General features: G+C 38.6%; 2 protein-coding genes across 2 annotated transcripts in view; one reads left to right on the plus strand and one right to left on the minus strand.

Annotated features, from left to right (window-relative positions):
* Positions 1 to 2,108: 2,108 nt before the first annotated feature.
* On the plus strand, positions 2,109 to 5,010 carry LOC131165696 (putative serine/threonine-protein kinase-like protein CCR3). The gene has a single exon (XM_058123700.1). It carries the CDS (start codon positions 2,408 to 2,410, stop codon positions 4,763 to 4,765), a length of 2,358 nt encoding a protein of 785 aa, XP_057979683.1. The 5' UTR covers positions 2,109 to 2,407; the 3' UTR covers positions 4,766 to 5,010.
* Positions 5,011 to 10,268: 5,258 nt separating this feature from the next.
* Positions 10,269 to 16,452, minus strand: part of LOC131165697 (NF-X1-type zinc finger protein NFXL2) — a 33,923-nt gene continuing 27,739 nt past the window's right edge. The window contains exons 12-13 of the mRNA XM_058123701.1: positions 10,984 to 11,079; positions 10,269 to 10,895 (exon numbers count right to left, since the gene is read on the minus strand). Coding sequence (XP_057979684.1) covers positions 10,734 to 10,895; positions 10,984 to 11,079 — 258 coding nt within the window. The 3' untranslated portion in view covers positions 10,269 to 10,733. The remainder of the gene's footprint in view (positions 10,896 to 10,983; positions 11,080 to 16,452) is intronic.

Genomic DNA, 16,452 nt, shown 5'->3' on the forward strand with positions numbered 1-16,452 from the left:
CTATCAACTTAGCTACATCCTTACAAGACAAGTGGAGCATGCATTACAAAAACAAAACTCAAATTCGACTCATTAAGTTACTTGAATAGCTCAAACTTAATTTTGAAATCAACTAAAATCGAATTGAGTCAAAGTAATTTGTCAGTCGGCTTGACTTACTAACACCCCCCCTCTGAATGGTGTGCTTGATTGTCATTAGCAGCCCTCACAAATTTTAAAAAATTAAAAAATATATATATACTACAAAAATTCAAAGTCGTTTGTTATTAGCAGCCCTCACAAATTTTAAAAAATTAAAAAAAAAAATATATATATATATATATATACAACAAAAATTCTCAGTCGTGATTAAACATGGGCATGGGATGGGATGATGGGAGTGGCTGTGCCCAAAATTGAAGGGGGGAGGGTCAAAGTCAAACTAGAACAAAAAGAAGCTTCATGGTTCCTCTTATGAAAACAATGGGTGATTGTGAAATTAATTAAAGCTAAGGGGGTGCGTTTATGTTTGGGCATTGAAAATTATTAAAATTGAATGGGTTGGAACAAAATAAATTAAAAAGGGCTCCGCCACGTATACAGAATTTTTTTTTAAAAAAAAACTGCCAAAGAAGACAGGAACGTGAATTCCCATGGAATTGCATTTCCCAGTCCTTGGGCCCCACCCTCAAAACGTGTTTGACCGTTTAATAACTCCAAAAAAGTCACAAACGCCCCATATCCCAAACACCCCCCTTCCTGCCCGGCAGCCATTCCGTTATACATGGATTTTAATGGATTGAGATGGATGAAATCTTTGGCTGATCAGCCTCTATAACAGTCAAATTGATATCCTGCATGAATTAAACTAGAAGTTAGGATTTATTTTTAAGTGGAAAGTATAATTGCACGTTTTACTGTTTTATCTATATTTACATCAAAGTAAGATAAACTATTTTGTTTTAATTATATTAAATTTATTTTTAAAAAAAAAATTTTGATATTCTTTTTATAGATGACAAAGTGAATTTGAGACTCTCACATACTGCGAGCACCTTCTAATGAGATAAAGATAGGGATATAATTGCCCCCAGGGCTAAGCTCAGGTGGTGGAGCGATTTCCAGGGTGTGCCTCTCACGAGGTCAGCAATGAGCCACCCGGGATCGATTCCGCTCTGAACTCCTGGTTTACCCTCCTCGTGGTGATGTGGGGCCGGATCCACGGGGCGTGGGATTAGTCGCTGGCCGGTGCAGTGGACAGTAAAACTGACACTGTTGACGGTAGGCGGATACCCGGACGAATCCAAAAAAAAAAAAAAAAGATAGGGATATAATTAATGCGGTTTTAGGATCACAGGCAAAATGAATTCAAGATTTACTCTTCTAAGTATAACTTTGTCTCATTTACAACTCTAAACATGAGTAATAATCTTGAGTACTTATTTTCTACTAAAAATTATTAGATTAAAATATTTAATCACGTTACATTCTATTATAAAGGTAAATTTAAAATTTTAAATAATTAAAATTTTGATTAAAACAGATAGTTATCAATTGAAAATTGCCCATATTTGAAATATTTGATTGGCCTTTAAAATGTGATATAGTAATATAATTATAACTAGAAGCTCGCTGTTGGATTGATTTTCGGATTAATAATCATCTCATATTCCATATCCTTCTCACTCATAAAATTAGAATTCGAACAAATTGTTGGGTGATTATTCTCTAAAACGACATTTAAATAGTCTAACCTACTAATTTTATTTTTATTTATCTTTTAATGATCAAACTCATCCCCACAGCCATGCCCCATATGTGATCGTCTACTGCGAGTACAATAATTCAAAATTTAATATTTTAAAAAAGAAAAACAAATTCATATCACTTGATCTTCATTTTGAATTGTAGCTCATCGGGAAAAAGAAAATCAAATGGGATTTTTCATTTGAAATTGAATCGAATACAGATAGGGATTAGGTAAATCTTTGAAACACTAAAAAATAGGATTAGTAAATTAAATCACATTTACAGAAAGAGAGGGAAACAGTCCCCGGTCAATATCTGCAACCCTCCACAAAATTAAATAAATGGCCTCCCCCTACTCTGTTTTTTCTCTGTCTCCTAAATTCAGCTGATACACCGCACGTGCCAGCGCGTACAATAAATGCCATGTGGACGGCTGGCTCCCTCTCGCCGCGAGTACAGTCGCACGTATTAGTCTCCCCAACTCCAACGCAGCTTCCTCTGCCTGTTCCCAGAAACAAATATTTCGTTTTACACTTTGAAATAAATCCACTTCCCATTAAACCCTCCAAAATTCCCTCTCTCCCTCTCTCTCTCTCTCTCTCTCTCTCCTTACTTTCTCTTCTGCAATGAGGAGCAACAAAACAGAGCCCACTCCCGCCGTCAGTTTTTACTTCTGTAGATGACGACGACGTTGTTTCCATCCTTCGTCGCCGTTGCTTTTCTCGTTGCCGTTTTCTCTCCGGCGGCATTAGTTAATGGGTTGGGCTCCGGCGGCACCTTCGCCGTAAGCTACGGCTCCGGCACGGTCTGCGGCATCGTGGCAGAGCAATTCTACAGGAGGATTGAGTGTTACAGGCAGGGTGAGGTCATCTCCGTGGAGCCCGAAAGATCCTTCACGGCAATCGCTGGCGGCCGGAACGGCTTCTGCGCGCTGAGGTCCGGCGGGTACAGCTTGCTTTGCTGGGACAACATCGGCTCCTCTAACAGCAATTTTCGACCCAAGATGATTTACTACAGCAATACGGTTCTATTGGAAGATATTGCAATTGGGGATGATCAAGTTTGTGGGATTGTGAACGGTACCGGGGCGGTAGTATGCGTGAGGGGTGGTTCGCCGAAAGGGGTTTATCAGTTCGAGTCAATCTCATCTGGGTTGGGGTTTTCTTGCGGGATTTTAAAAAATTCTAAGAGGGTTCGGTGTTGGGGCGGCAATCTGATTGGGAGCCAGATTGAAGAGCAGTTTGGGAATGTTTCAATGTTGAGTATTGTGGCAGGGGGCACTCATGCTTGTGGATTAGACGCTACAGGGATTTTGATCTGTAAGGGAAGTAATAATTCCGGGCAGCTGAATGCACCTTCTGGTTCGGCGAAGGAGTTTTCAGGGCTGGCCCTTGGTGCCGACCATGGTTGCGCGATTCGTCAACCGGACGGATCGGTGGTTTGTTGGGGCGGCGGAGGTGCGTATTCCGGCTATTCGACGGATGGCGTTTCGTTCGTCTCGATTGTCGCGGGTTTGAATTTCACTTGCGGATTAACTACGAGGAATTTGTCTATAATTTGTTGGGGACCCGGGTGGCCTGATCAGTCTGCCTCTAGTCTCGATCTTCCATTGCAGAAGATTCTTCCAGGGCGGTGCGTTCAATCTAATTGTAGTTGCGGTATTTATCCTCAATCCGAATCCCTATGTTATGGCGCTGAGAATATATGTGTGCCTTGCATATCGCAAAATTCAATGCCACCGTCTCCGGCTTTGCAGCCGGCGCCAGCTTCTCCCCCTTCATCATCTCCGTCCAAAGCTTTATCGAGGGGATTATTAGCCTTCGCCATTGTTGGATCAGTCGGATGTTTTGCAGGAATCTGCACAATAATTTATTGCTTGTACATGGGAATTTGCTGCGGTAACAAGAAAATTCACAATTCGGTTCAACCCACAATCACCGGTGGCAATTCCAACAATGCCCCAGGATCCAACCACAGCCCACCGTCGAGATCGTGCACCATTCGCCGCCAGGGTTCGAGAATCATGCGCCGCCAGAGGAGCGGAACCTCGGCGAAGCACACAGACAGGGCGGAAGAATTCGCCCTGTCTGAGCTCGCCGCGGCTACCAACCACTTCTCTCTGGAGAACAAAATCGGCGCCGGAAGCTTTGGCGTCGTCTACCGAGGCAAGTTCGCCGACGGCCGCGAGGTCGCGATCAAACGAGGCGAGACGAGCACGAAGACGAAGAAGTTTCAGGACAAAGAGAGCGCCTTCGAGTCAGAACTAGCGTTCCTCTCACGCCTCCACCACAAGCACTTGGTGAGGCTCGTCGGGTTCTGCGAAGAAAAGGACGAGAGGCTCCTGGTCTACGAGTACATGAAGAACGGCGCTCTGCACGATCATTTACACGACAAGAACAATGTGGAGAAGAACAGCAGTATTCTCAATTCCTGGAAGATGAGGATCAAAGTGTCGTTGGACGCCGCTCGCGGAATCGAGTACCTCCACAATTACGCAGTCCCGCCTATAATTCACAGAGACATTAAGTCCTCGAACATTCTGATCGACGCAAATTGGACGGCCAGAGTGTCGGATTTCGGGCTGTCGCTGATGGGTCCGGAGTCGGGCCGGGATTTTCAGCCGGCGAAGGCCGCGGGGACGGTGGGGTACATTGACCCGGAGTACTACGGGCTAAATGTGCTGACGGCGAAGAGCGACGTTTACGGGCTGGGGGTGGTTTTGCTGGAGGTGTTGACGGGGAAGAGGGCGATATTCAAGGAGGGGGATACGCCGGTGAGCGTGGTGGACTACGCGGTGCCGGCGATAATAGCGGGGGAGCTGGGGAAAGTGCTGGACAAGAGGGTGGGGGTGCCGGAGCTTAACGAGGGGGAGGCGGTGGAGCTGGTGGCGTACACGGCGATGCACTGCGTGTACATGGAGGGGAGGGAGAGGCCGAGCATGACGGACATTGTGGCTAATTTGGAGCGGGCGTTGGCTCTGTGCGACGACAGCCATGGCAGCATCTCTAGTGGGACAATCACCATTGTCTCGGAGTGAGCATGAAGGTGGGGGGTGGGGGGGGGAAATTCCTCTTTGATTGTCATTTATTATGATGATGATTATAATTTTTTTATAAGAAAAAAAAAATGGGATGGTTTTGGGGTGTAAAGATTTTAGGGATTTAATTCTGCTGCTGACGAAGAGCTGTAGAGTGTAGGATTTTGTGAACACTGACAGCCCAAGAGGAGCACTTGATTTATTTTATATTCAAAGATAAAAAGAAAAGGATTATTTTTCGTCAATAACAGAGCTGAGCTGTTGATTTATTTCATTTTTTGATTTATATACTAAGAGCTTGAAAATAGTTCAATCAATTAATATTCTGTGTAAACAATGAAGAATAACAAAGCGTATGAGTGGTAATAGTGCAACAAATTTGTTCAGAAGCCAACCAAACTTTTCAAAGCTGGAGCAGCACTAATAGAATTCATGATTTATTATATAAAATACATTAGCCCTTATTTGGGAGCACTTAAAAAAATATTTATATTAATTGTCACTTAAACTAAGTACTTTTACAAAAAAAAAAAAAAAAAAGTGGTGTTACACTTATACTATAACAAACACTTAAGTGTAAAAAGTATTTTTTTCAAAATCATTTCTTTAAGAACTATTTAAGTTATTTTGAGAAGCAATCTTATGCCGGGTAATTTTTATAGTTAGGATCAATTTAGTGATTATTTATAATTTTTAAAAATACATTAAAAGATAATCATCTAGTGTTATTATTATGCATTATAGTATATTAATTATTAATGAAACATGATTCAAATTCTATAATGAAGAAGAAGAAGCATCTATAATTTAAATTAATATTTAAAAATATTATTATAATTTAATTAATAATATTATTTTAATATAAATTAATACGACACTTATATGCTATAAATATAAATTAAGAGCAGGATATTTTCACCTAATGAAAATATTTAAATATTAATAAAAATAATAGTGAACATAATTATTAATTAAAAATTAATTATATATCATTTTATTATGCATTATAACCTATTATTTATGAATTAAATATAATTAAATTCTAGAATGAATAAAAAAAAACATTTATAAATTTAAATTAACATTAAATAAACTAAAATTTTAATTTAGTTATTAATAACATTTTTAACGTAAATTAATGTGATAATCATATATTATAAAGATACACTAATAATAATATTATAGTAAATTAATAAATAATATTATTTTATTTTATTTTATTTTATATACAATATTTTAATTTTAGTCAAAAAATTAATATAATTATCATTTAATTTTCAATTATAAAAATATTAATATTTTTATTTAAAATATATTTAAAAACATACATTAATTATTATAATTTAATTATAGATTGAACAAAAACTATTTGTTTATTTAAATTAACGAAGTAATTAAAAATTTAAATTTAATTAATAATATTAATTCCATCATAGTTTAATATGATAATAATATGTTATAAATATACTTTAATAACAATATTATTATTAATTAAAAATATTAATATTTATAATTTAAAATATATCTAAAAATAATCATATAGTAATACATAACAAAAACATGTATTCTAATACTACTTATTTTAAACATAGTATATTTTTCAGCTTAGTATCTAATATCAGCATTTATTAAATTCATCACTTCTTTTAAAAAAAAAAATTTAAATTCTAGGCACAAGTCCCTTTTGAGTTTTTTTTTTTTTCATGACAATAAATGAATTTGATAAAAAGATGTGGGTAAGGATATATTTTGGGGATGTGTACAAAATTTCGATGGTCGATGGGTCCTGTAAGTGCATGCATGCATATATATATATATATAGAAATGGGTATGGATTACCAAATGGCAATAAGAAGACGAAGAGAGTAAAAAGTAGGAAGCCCAAAGGAACAACAAAGGAGCGAAGGCATTTTCAACTCTCTTCCCCCGCCCGCCCTTTCTGTACTTCTCTCTCTCTTTTGCCTTTTTTTTTTTTTTTAGAGGTTAGGTGGGTGCAGAATTGAATTTAGTTAACGAAGAAACTTTGAAAATTGTATGTAGGTAAACAGCAGTCAATCAAGATCAGGCGAAAGCGAAAGAGAAAGCAAAGAAAAATGAGACAACGTACTTGGGGCAGAAGCCGCTGCTTTCTGAAGGCGGTGCCTCCCCCCCCACTTCCCTTTCATTATTATTATTGTTATAGCTTCACAAACATCATCTCAAGAGTCTCTACTTTAATCCTTAAAGCTACACTACTACTAAAATTCATTCATTCATACATTCCTCGTCATTTATTAAATTCCCTTTTTGGAAAATTGAGGAGAGCAGACCTAAGCCGCGGCTAAAAGTTTCCAACTAATATTAGAGAACAATTAAAGTAATCTCCGCATATATATTTTTTGCATTGTCAACTAAAAATCTGGACCCAAAAAAACTAATGGAGCTATTCCAAAAGAAATCTACTCTTTTCATTTCCTCTCTCTCCCCCACCTTGCTAAACCAACCCCTTCTGTGAACAATGATAAATGAGGGTTTAAATTAAATTAAATCAAATCAGATTAATCATAAGACCTCATACATCAACAGCAGAGTGAGTTCATACTTTCACATCTGACTGGCAGACAGCGGCAGTAGCTGTACATCAAAAATCTGGTGGATTAAATTCCCCAAATCCACGCTGTTGACTCCAACACCATATGCATATCATATACTATCAGAGCAGCAGCAAGTCCAACATATATCTTGCATACGATACACCATCAACGAACCCCCCCCGCCCCCCCCCCCCCCCCCCTCTTTGGCTTTCTGTTTGATGCCGTACAAAATTGGCTACCAAGCAAGCAAAGTACCCCCCACTACTATCCTCCTTGAGATTTGACAGTGACGCTGCACCACCCTCCCAAAATATTTGAGCTCCAGCTAATTCTAGTGTCTCTTCTCAGCCAAATCTAATCCTTCACCAACACACCCCCACCACCACCCGATCATACCTTGAACGAGTTCAAACACATGCCCATACACGTATCTTACGACCACCACTACAGAGAAGCTCAAGGGGCTGGGCTGGGCTGGGCTGCCTGGCTTTTCAAATTTCGAAGGGTTAACGTTACCGACCTACTGCAGCTTGACATCACAGGAGGCCTCTGCTCCAATATCTGCTTGAAGATTTTCCATCAGACCTCCCTTCAATCATCAGTCATTACATTACAATCATTAATGTTGTTGCATCTTCCCCAAGCTCAAGTTCGAAACATTTTGCCATCTATATTATACATACATATACATCTCAAAGCTTGATGGACCAAATTGGAAAGATTGCAGACTTCACACTATTTTCCCCAATCTGAGGTTAGTCCCAGGACAAGTAGTAGTAGTTATTTTGGAGAAATCATCATGCTGGCGTCAATAGAAGATCAAGAAAGCTCTACAGGAACAGAACAAACAACCAAATCAACATGAAAGAAGGGATGAATTCGAGCTGGTCTGAAGAGGAAATGCAGACCCAATCAACAAAACTGGAAACCAAGCTATTTCTTCCACATCATTTTGCTGAAGGACTGGAAATGGATGGCGATTTTCAGAGGAAACTCGTAATGGGTTTTGGTGGAGGGTCTCCATGCTGCATATTTTGACATGAGAGTGGCAATTGGGAAACAGCAATTTGGCGGTAATATCATTGATGGAGACATAGCTGCTGGAGAAAAAGGGAAAAGAACAAAAATGAGACTCAGAGCCGAAGTCAATCTGAAGGAACCTCTCCCAGCGGGTTTCTATCTCAGAATACAGAAAGACTCTTTAAAATGGATTGCCTTCATGTATGAAGAAACACATTTGCTTTGTTGTAGTTGTGGACTCGTAGGTCATATAGAAAATACTTGCAGAACAAACCCAGATGAGGCTAGGAAGAAACTAGAGGACGGCATAGCTGAGAGAGCAAGAATTAAAAACAATGACGACGAACCAGCAGCTGATATGTATACTAGTAGAAACCGAGCCTACTCAACTGCTAAGAACAGAAGGTATCTTGAATATAAAAAAGAAAGAGGAAGGAACAACATATCTTTCAAATCTTTCTTTAGATGCAGCAGCAATAGTGCTAGTGAAGGCTTTGAGGACCAAGCGGGGGATGATGACATCCATATACCAACTGAAGGGAATGATCTGGATCAAATGATTGAAAAGAAGCAAAGGGATTTTGAAAATCAAGGGGAGGAGGATTTATCCCAAATGCTAAGCGATCCAGTCTTTAATCAAAATCATGAACAAGTGATGGATTTGGCAGGGACTTCAAAAAATTAATTGGTTCCCTCAAGCGCATCAAACGAAATTGAAATCCAGGAGCGCCAAGGCAGGGAAAGCAAACAGGTGTATTGCAAGTCCAGTCTCATGAAGATGTTACTTCGCAACTTCACCCATCCGGGAAGTGGGACATGAGTCAGGGAATTACCTCTAGTGAGCCAATTCCTTTCAATTGGCAACAAGACTACGCCGCACATTTTCTGCATCTGTCAAACTCCCAGCAATTACCACTTACTTCTGACTCTCCAAACCAGACTACTAGGATTGGAAACAATCCCCTGTTATCCCAACCAGCCCTCAAAATAATTAGCAGTAATCCCAGAACCAAAGGAGGTAGAGGAGGCAGAGCTGGGAAGAGAAAAGAGACAGTCCAGAAGACTCCAAAAAGAAGGGGAGAAAGGAAGATAGATGAGGCCAAAAGTCCTATGAATGGAGAAGATAATGAGCTCAAGGAAAAAAGACAAAAATATATGTGGGGGTAAAGATGAGACTGGCAATGTTAAGCAGCATCTGTCCGTCGGAAAAAAGAGTAACTACACCACCAGGATGCTTATGGATTCTGCCGAAGGTCAGAGGGCTAAGAAGGCTGGCGCTGCTCCACTGATGCCATAATATTATTAAGTTGGAACAATCAGGGGTTGGGCCTCCCGCAACAGTTTGACATCCAAAAGACCTGGTAGAGAGAAATCATCCAGATCTAGCGGAGACAAAAAATGCCAGGAAACAGGTACAAAACCATGTCTACTCTTTAAGATTTGAATTCTCTACTAACGTATATACCCAAAGGATAGGTTCCCCTATCATTTCTCATCTCTTCTTTGCAGATGATTGCTTCTCTCTGATGCAAAAGGGGTGGTTGATGGCAGTAGTTTGCTAAATGTGCTCTTGCTGCACCCAACATTTTCTCCAGATATCCCCTTTTTGCTCACATGCAATGACAGCTTTAACCTAGGGCATGGGCCAGGGCATAATACTATCATGTAATCTTTCAGCTGGTAATGGCTTTCCTTTCTTCAAAATGGGAAAAAAAAGAAAAAAGGGACCACTTATTGCCATGTTTGATGCTACAATCCATCCCTTCCTTCCTCCCCCATGGGTCTCTCTCCATAAGAAAATTAAGGGATCACGTGTAAAATCAATAAGTATGTAGGCAGACAAATTGTAACATCATGCAGTCTCTAACCTCTCATGAAAATTGTCGAAGAAATTATTACAATGGACTGGGTTTTTCTCTCAATGAACTGCACTGTAGTTTGATTTATCACAATTTATACAATCAACAGTTATCACTACATTTTCATGTCATGATCTTACATGAATACATACATGTTTATAACCTCTATTCATGTGTAACAAAATGTTTAAAACCTCTATTTATGTATAACAACACTTTGCAGCAACAAGTCTTCTTTTTCTTTCTTTAAACTTAACAAGTATTATACTCATGAGCAGAGACTGAACATTGTCTAAGCTCTGTAGAGGAATCAAAAGTAATGCAGACAAGAAGTATTGAACTGAAAAAAATATATCAAAACATTTGAAACCTCAAATCACATATCGGCGACCATTTGCCTTCATGGAGGAGGGAAAAGCGGAGTTCCGTAACTGTTGAAGCTATTGAGATTTGGAATATTTAATGCACTAACCTCATGCAAATCGACTCTGCCTGCCAGACATGCTGGCTCAAGAATTATCTGGTTCGCGGATATCTCATTCTTTGTCTTTGCTCTTCAATCTCATTCATCCAATCTGACAGCGACAACAAACCCTTATAGCCATAATATGTTGCTGCAATTAGAACAACCACCAGGATGGAAAAAAGAAGGAATCTCCCAATGAATGCAATAATTTTCTGTTCAAAGAGAGCAGCCACTGTTACTAAGCTAATGCAGAAGCAATCTTCAATAATAAGTTACTTCCCTTGAGAAATTGATACAGACCTGCAGTCTAGAGATTTGCTTGGTTTCTTGTACCCGCTCTCGTCTTTTTCTTCGCTTTGGTATGTGCTTCTCTGTATCTGGCGCTGGATCCTTTGTCTATCAAAGAAGCAACATCAGTAGGACCAGAGTCAACACTTTTATGTGCAAGTATACATGCTTTTTTCTTGCATATTTTAATTCTGAATTGGTAAAGCACATGAACTGTCACTTCATTCCATCAAAATGTGAAGATGAATTTTGATTAACATAATATAGAAGATACACAATCCAAGGGTTTGTTGCCAATCCAGATAATAAAAAATCAAGTGCACTGCAGCTTCTTGAGATTGTTTGTTTCACATGGAGGGCAGCCAGCCCCAATACAAAAAGGGGCCACAAAAGATGCTTAGTTAGGGTTAGTGCTTGCGCTGAAGAAATGAAGATTTGGGGATTCTTCCTGTCAAAATAGGGACTAGTGAACACAATACATCTTCCTGACACGTCCAAGTTGGTTCCAGTAGATGGCTTCATCAAAATTTCTCTTTTATTTCAACGATGCTACTGATAATTCCATAGAACATTGTTTAGTGGTGCATTTTTCCACGGGCAATATGAACATCAAATTTGAGGAGAGTTCAAACAGCAAATGGACATCATTTAGGCCATTTGTAAAAGTTGATAAGTCTATTTGTGGTAAATTAGAGAGGCAATGCCATTCGTCAGTTTGCCTTGATTAAAAAATGTAGCTTATTGAGCTATAAGTGGTTTTCAAACTAGTTGAATCAAAATGTTCTACCCTGTGTTGGATAAGGGGATGTAACAAAGAGGAAAATTCGTCAGTGTCTCATAAGAGCTGTTGAGCTCATGCAGTAGGACATGCAAAGATATTAACTAATCATTGAGAGTGAGAGCATAGGTCTAACCGGTTTAAGCTCGAGTCCAATACCATGCTTACTAAAGAAATAAAGACATGAGAATCTTCTCATTATGTAAATGAGACTTATTTCCTCCTCTTAACACTTCAAACAGTTTCAATCAATAACATCACCATTTATCTGATGTATTTTGACCACATTTCCTTAATGCCTCGAAGGGCTCTATTTTTCCATACAAAAAAAAAAAGTGACTATGCAAAATTTTGCAATGAAGATCAAATTCAAGGAGGATTCAAACACTGAACATATAAAAAATTCAGTCCATTTGTTCCACATAAGCTGATAAATAGAATTAGCAAGTGTTGCTTTTTTTTTTTTTCTCTTCCAATAACAAATAGAAATAAGTCCCACAACTTGGCGCAATGTCTCCCCTCAACATTTCCCATCCCTGACAATGATTAAGGAATTCCACTCGACCTCTCCTCTTCTCCCCTCATCCAATCCTCTTCTCACCCTAAACCCTAATTGTCTTTCCCTCTCTTTCTTCCCCCCTCTCGACTCTGCTTTCCCCTCTTTCTCCTTACCTCAGCCCTCTGTTCCTTCCTTGCTGAACGCCTCAGTCTTCTCCAACGACAATCTGAGCTGTCTTCTTCAGCACAATTCCCTCTGTTTTCGTGTGTGTGCGCACATTCAGTCTTGTCTGAAGATCGTAGTCACCCCTCTGCCAGTTTGCCGAAGGGCTGAAGTCTCAAGGCCTCCTCGGTTGCTCCTTTTGCGGACTCTCCACTGGCAGCTGCCTGCCTTCGGCGAGATGTCAAGGGACGCGCAGTGCGCTATGGTGGTCGAAAGAAAGTCCTTCAATTTGGTCGTTGAAGGCAGGAACTCTGACCTCCTTAGAATCACTGAATACTGCATGTGAAGAAGGATCTCCATTTTCTTGGAGCTGGAGGAGTTCATATGGTTCCTCAAAGCTTTGGAGGACTGCCAGGGGCTTGTCCAAGACTACTGCAAAAGGTAAGACATCTGTGGTCATTGATCAGTTGGAGAAGAAGACAGAGGCCTTCACAACTGAAATGACCCCAGCCCTTACCTGACCAGTTTCTTTGTGTCCTTGCCCTCATTGTGGCAAGCATTTGAGTCTTACGCTGAGTGGTGATTTGAAATTCAACTCACAGGGGGGTGAGGAAGACAAGCGGACTCACGCACTCCTTCAAGAGTATTGCTGAGAAGAATTGTAGCACTGCAGATGATATTTTTGAAATTCCTGGGCATTACAAAGGCAGACCCAAAACTTTTGACTCATTTGAGGGTTTCAAAGTGGGCCTTAACTTGGGCCTTGAAGCTATGAGTGTAGGGATTTTTTTGGCCTAGCAATCTCACCAGACAACTCGAAGCCCCAGCCCAACTCCTTTTCTCCTTTCAAGCTCCACGACCGTCCATCTGAAACTGTACAAATGATGGTCCACTTTAGGAAGGTTGTCCCCTTGCAGGATCATCCCATACAAGCAGCATCAACCATGGCGTAAAAAATTGGTGCATAATGGTTTTTACAGACATTATGTAAAGGTTTCGGTGATTTCTGAGACCGTTACAGGGCGATATCTCAGAGGTGCTCCAATTTACAACCATAACAGTCATTACAGTCCATTAAATTACAGGCTGATGCAGTGCCAGGCTGGCAGTAAATGACTAAAACAGGTTTTTCAATCCTTCTTTTTTTTGCATTATTCCCCTTCTCTTTTCCCTTCACTGAAGCTTAGAAACTCAATTTTTAAGCTGGTTTATTTAGTTGATGATCTAAAAAAAAATTGTTTTTTGGGTTTATTTTCCTAGACATTTAGTATGCATTTTTTCAATAATTACCATAAAACAAGCCCAACTTTTTCCCTCATTAAATTACATATGTTCATATTCTAAGTTCCTTTTTTTTTTTTCCCGTTTTTCTTACACCTAGTTCGGAGACTAAAATACATTCTACTGTCTGCATTTTTGTTTTTGTCTAACATATGAACATTCTATATTTCATTTTTTGGATAATAAAAATTCCATTAAAAACTAAAAGCGTGCAAAAGATGCATTATGTGTTTTATATTTCTTTATATTTATGGTTTCTTAGATTGAATTTCACTTGTAAACAATAAAGTAGTGAAAACTAGCAAATGCATGCTTCTTCCGGAAATAGCAACTAAAGCAACCAACATGATTTCATAAATTGATTAAAATTTACTACTAATCATTTAAATCATTAGCATATAGGATTGTCGGGCAAAACACATAAATCTATATGTTTTAAAGAAGTTTCCTAATGCAAAAAATGAATTCACAAACATGGTGACCGTTACCCATTGCGTAATGTCTGTGAAACTCTTATCGTTACACAGACAATTACCATTATTTAAAACCATGGCAGGATATCAAGACGAGGAGGTTGTTTTTATGGCAGGAATCCCCCAAATCTCAAGTGTTATTGAAGGAATGGCCCTTGTACCTGCCCCTAACACCTCGTACAACACTTCCTGGGTCAACCCCCCAGCTTAGAGGGTTTGATTGACAGGCCCAACTTTGAAACTTTGAATGGCATGGACCCAGACAAGACCCACTTCAAGAATCGGGCATCTATTTGGGTTCTCTGGAAGTTGAAATCAGTAACCAAACAAGTGTGTCCTTCGAAGGGTTTGAAGAAAGATCTTTGCAATTGTTTGAGGATATTGAAAGAAAAAGAAGAGAAGAGGTGGATAGTAATCTCAGAAAACCCTCAGGCAGTAAGCAGAAAGATGGATACCAACAAGGAATTAAAATGCTTGGAATGCTCAGTGAACTATGAAAAAACAAGAGGATGCTTAGACATGTCGAAGATAAGCATTAGCTGGAGCCCTTCTGTTAAATCAGGTTAAGGAAAAGCATTTCTTGGAAGGCGAGAGGACTCGATGACAGATACAGAAGGGATGTAATCAAGTCCTTTCTCAAGGACTGGAGGGGCAATGTTGTGTGCTTGCAGGAAACTAAGGAGGCAATGTTGGATGCTCCTTGGATCACTGGAGATGATTTGAACATGGTAGTTTATTCGCACAAAAGAAGTGGGGGCAGCCCTGAGACCAGTTGCATGAGAGAATTTCTTGACTTTATCAACATGAATACCCTCATTGATCTTCCTCTCATTGGTGAAAATTCACTTGATCTAACTCCAGGGAGTCACCTTCCTTTTCAAGGATTGACAAGTCCCTAATATCAATAGACTTGGAAATTCACTTCCCCAATGTGATTCAAAGCTTGCTTCCTAGGCCCACCTCAGACCACTTTCCCATTCTCCTCGACACTAGCGGAGTTAAATGGGGGCCAACCATGGTTTTAAACAATGTTTTAAAAGCCGTAGGCGTAAGGTGAGGCGCTTTAACCCTCAAAAGGCAAGGCGTAAGCCTTTTGAGAATTTGTTTTTTAAGATAAAAATTTGTTAAATAAATTATATATATTTAAAATAAGTAAAAATTAAGAAAATCACAAATATAATGTAAAAAATAAAAACTAGATGTACTTCGCAAAATACTTGTTGGCCATTCAAAAATTGCTAACTTGAATACATGACATAAATCATGACAAGAGATAGTTATACCATTACAAAGTTCAAACTATTTTCATGAATTAAAATACAAGTTCAGTTATTTTGGAAAGGTTGAGATTCAAGAGTTTTAGAAATAAACTCATATTATGACATTCCTTTTGTACAAACACATAGTTAAAATTTTCTAACCAATTCTAACTTGAGAATCACACATCCAAAGTGCGTAAGCATCAACTAAAAAGGCACAAAAGGCATGCTTTTTGCAAAAAATGCGTAAGCATCATCATGTAATGCGTTAGCCTTTTTGGAATTTGGTATTTTGGATTGAGCCTCAAGGCATTTTAAGCATGCCTTGCCTTGAGGTGGGCCTTGATCGAGCCTTTTAAAACACTGGTTTTAAATAACATTAACAGTCCACATGACGGTAATGTGTAACAGTCAAAGCTGTCGTGGATGTTATGTAATGGGTAACGATCAACACATCCATGAATTCAATTTTTGCATTAGCAAAATTCTTAAAAACATATAGATTCATATGTTTTGATCCTAAAATCCTATATGCTAATGCTTTAAAATGATTTTTAGAAAATTTTAATCAATTTAAAATGTAACATATAAAACAAGTATTGGATGCCATCTTGGTTGTTTAAGTTGCTATTGGCAAGAAGAATTTTCGCTGCTTCATTGATTAAAAGTGAAATTCAAACAAAGAAATCATAAATATAAAGAAATATAAAATATAGAATGCCATATTTTGTACTCTTTTAGTCTTTAATGGAATTTTTGTTATCCAAAAAATAAAATTAAGAATGTTACGCCAAACAACCAAAAAAAAAGAGCATAAAATAGAACGTATTTTAGTCTCAGACTATGTGTAAGAATAATAGAAAAAAATAAAATCAAACAACTTAGAATACAAACATATGTAATTGAATGAGAGAAAACATTGGGTTTATTTTAATGGTAGTTAATGAAAAAATGCATATTAAATGTCAAGGAAAATAAACCCAAAAAATGATTTTTTTTTTTTTTTGGATAATAAAAAAATCACCAACT

Source organism: Malania oleifera, chromosome 10, assembly GCF_029873635.1.
Source record: "Malania oleifera isolate guangnan ecotype guangnan chromosome 10, ASM2987363v1, whole genome shotgun sequence".
Classification (NCBI taxonomy): domain Eukaryota; kingdom Viridiplantae; phylum Streptophyta; class Magnoliopsida; order Santalales; family Ximeniaceae; genus Malania; species Malania oleifera.

What these genes read in the sequence shown, in the direction of transcription:
- LOC131165696 (XM_058123700.1), top strand. Translation starts at nt 2,408, where the DNA reads ATGACGACGACGTTGTTTCCATCCTTCGTCGCCGTTGCTTTTCTCGTT.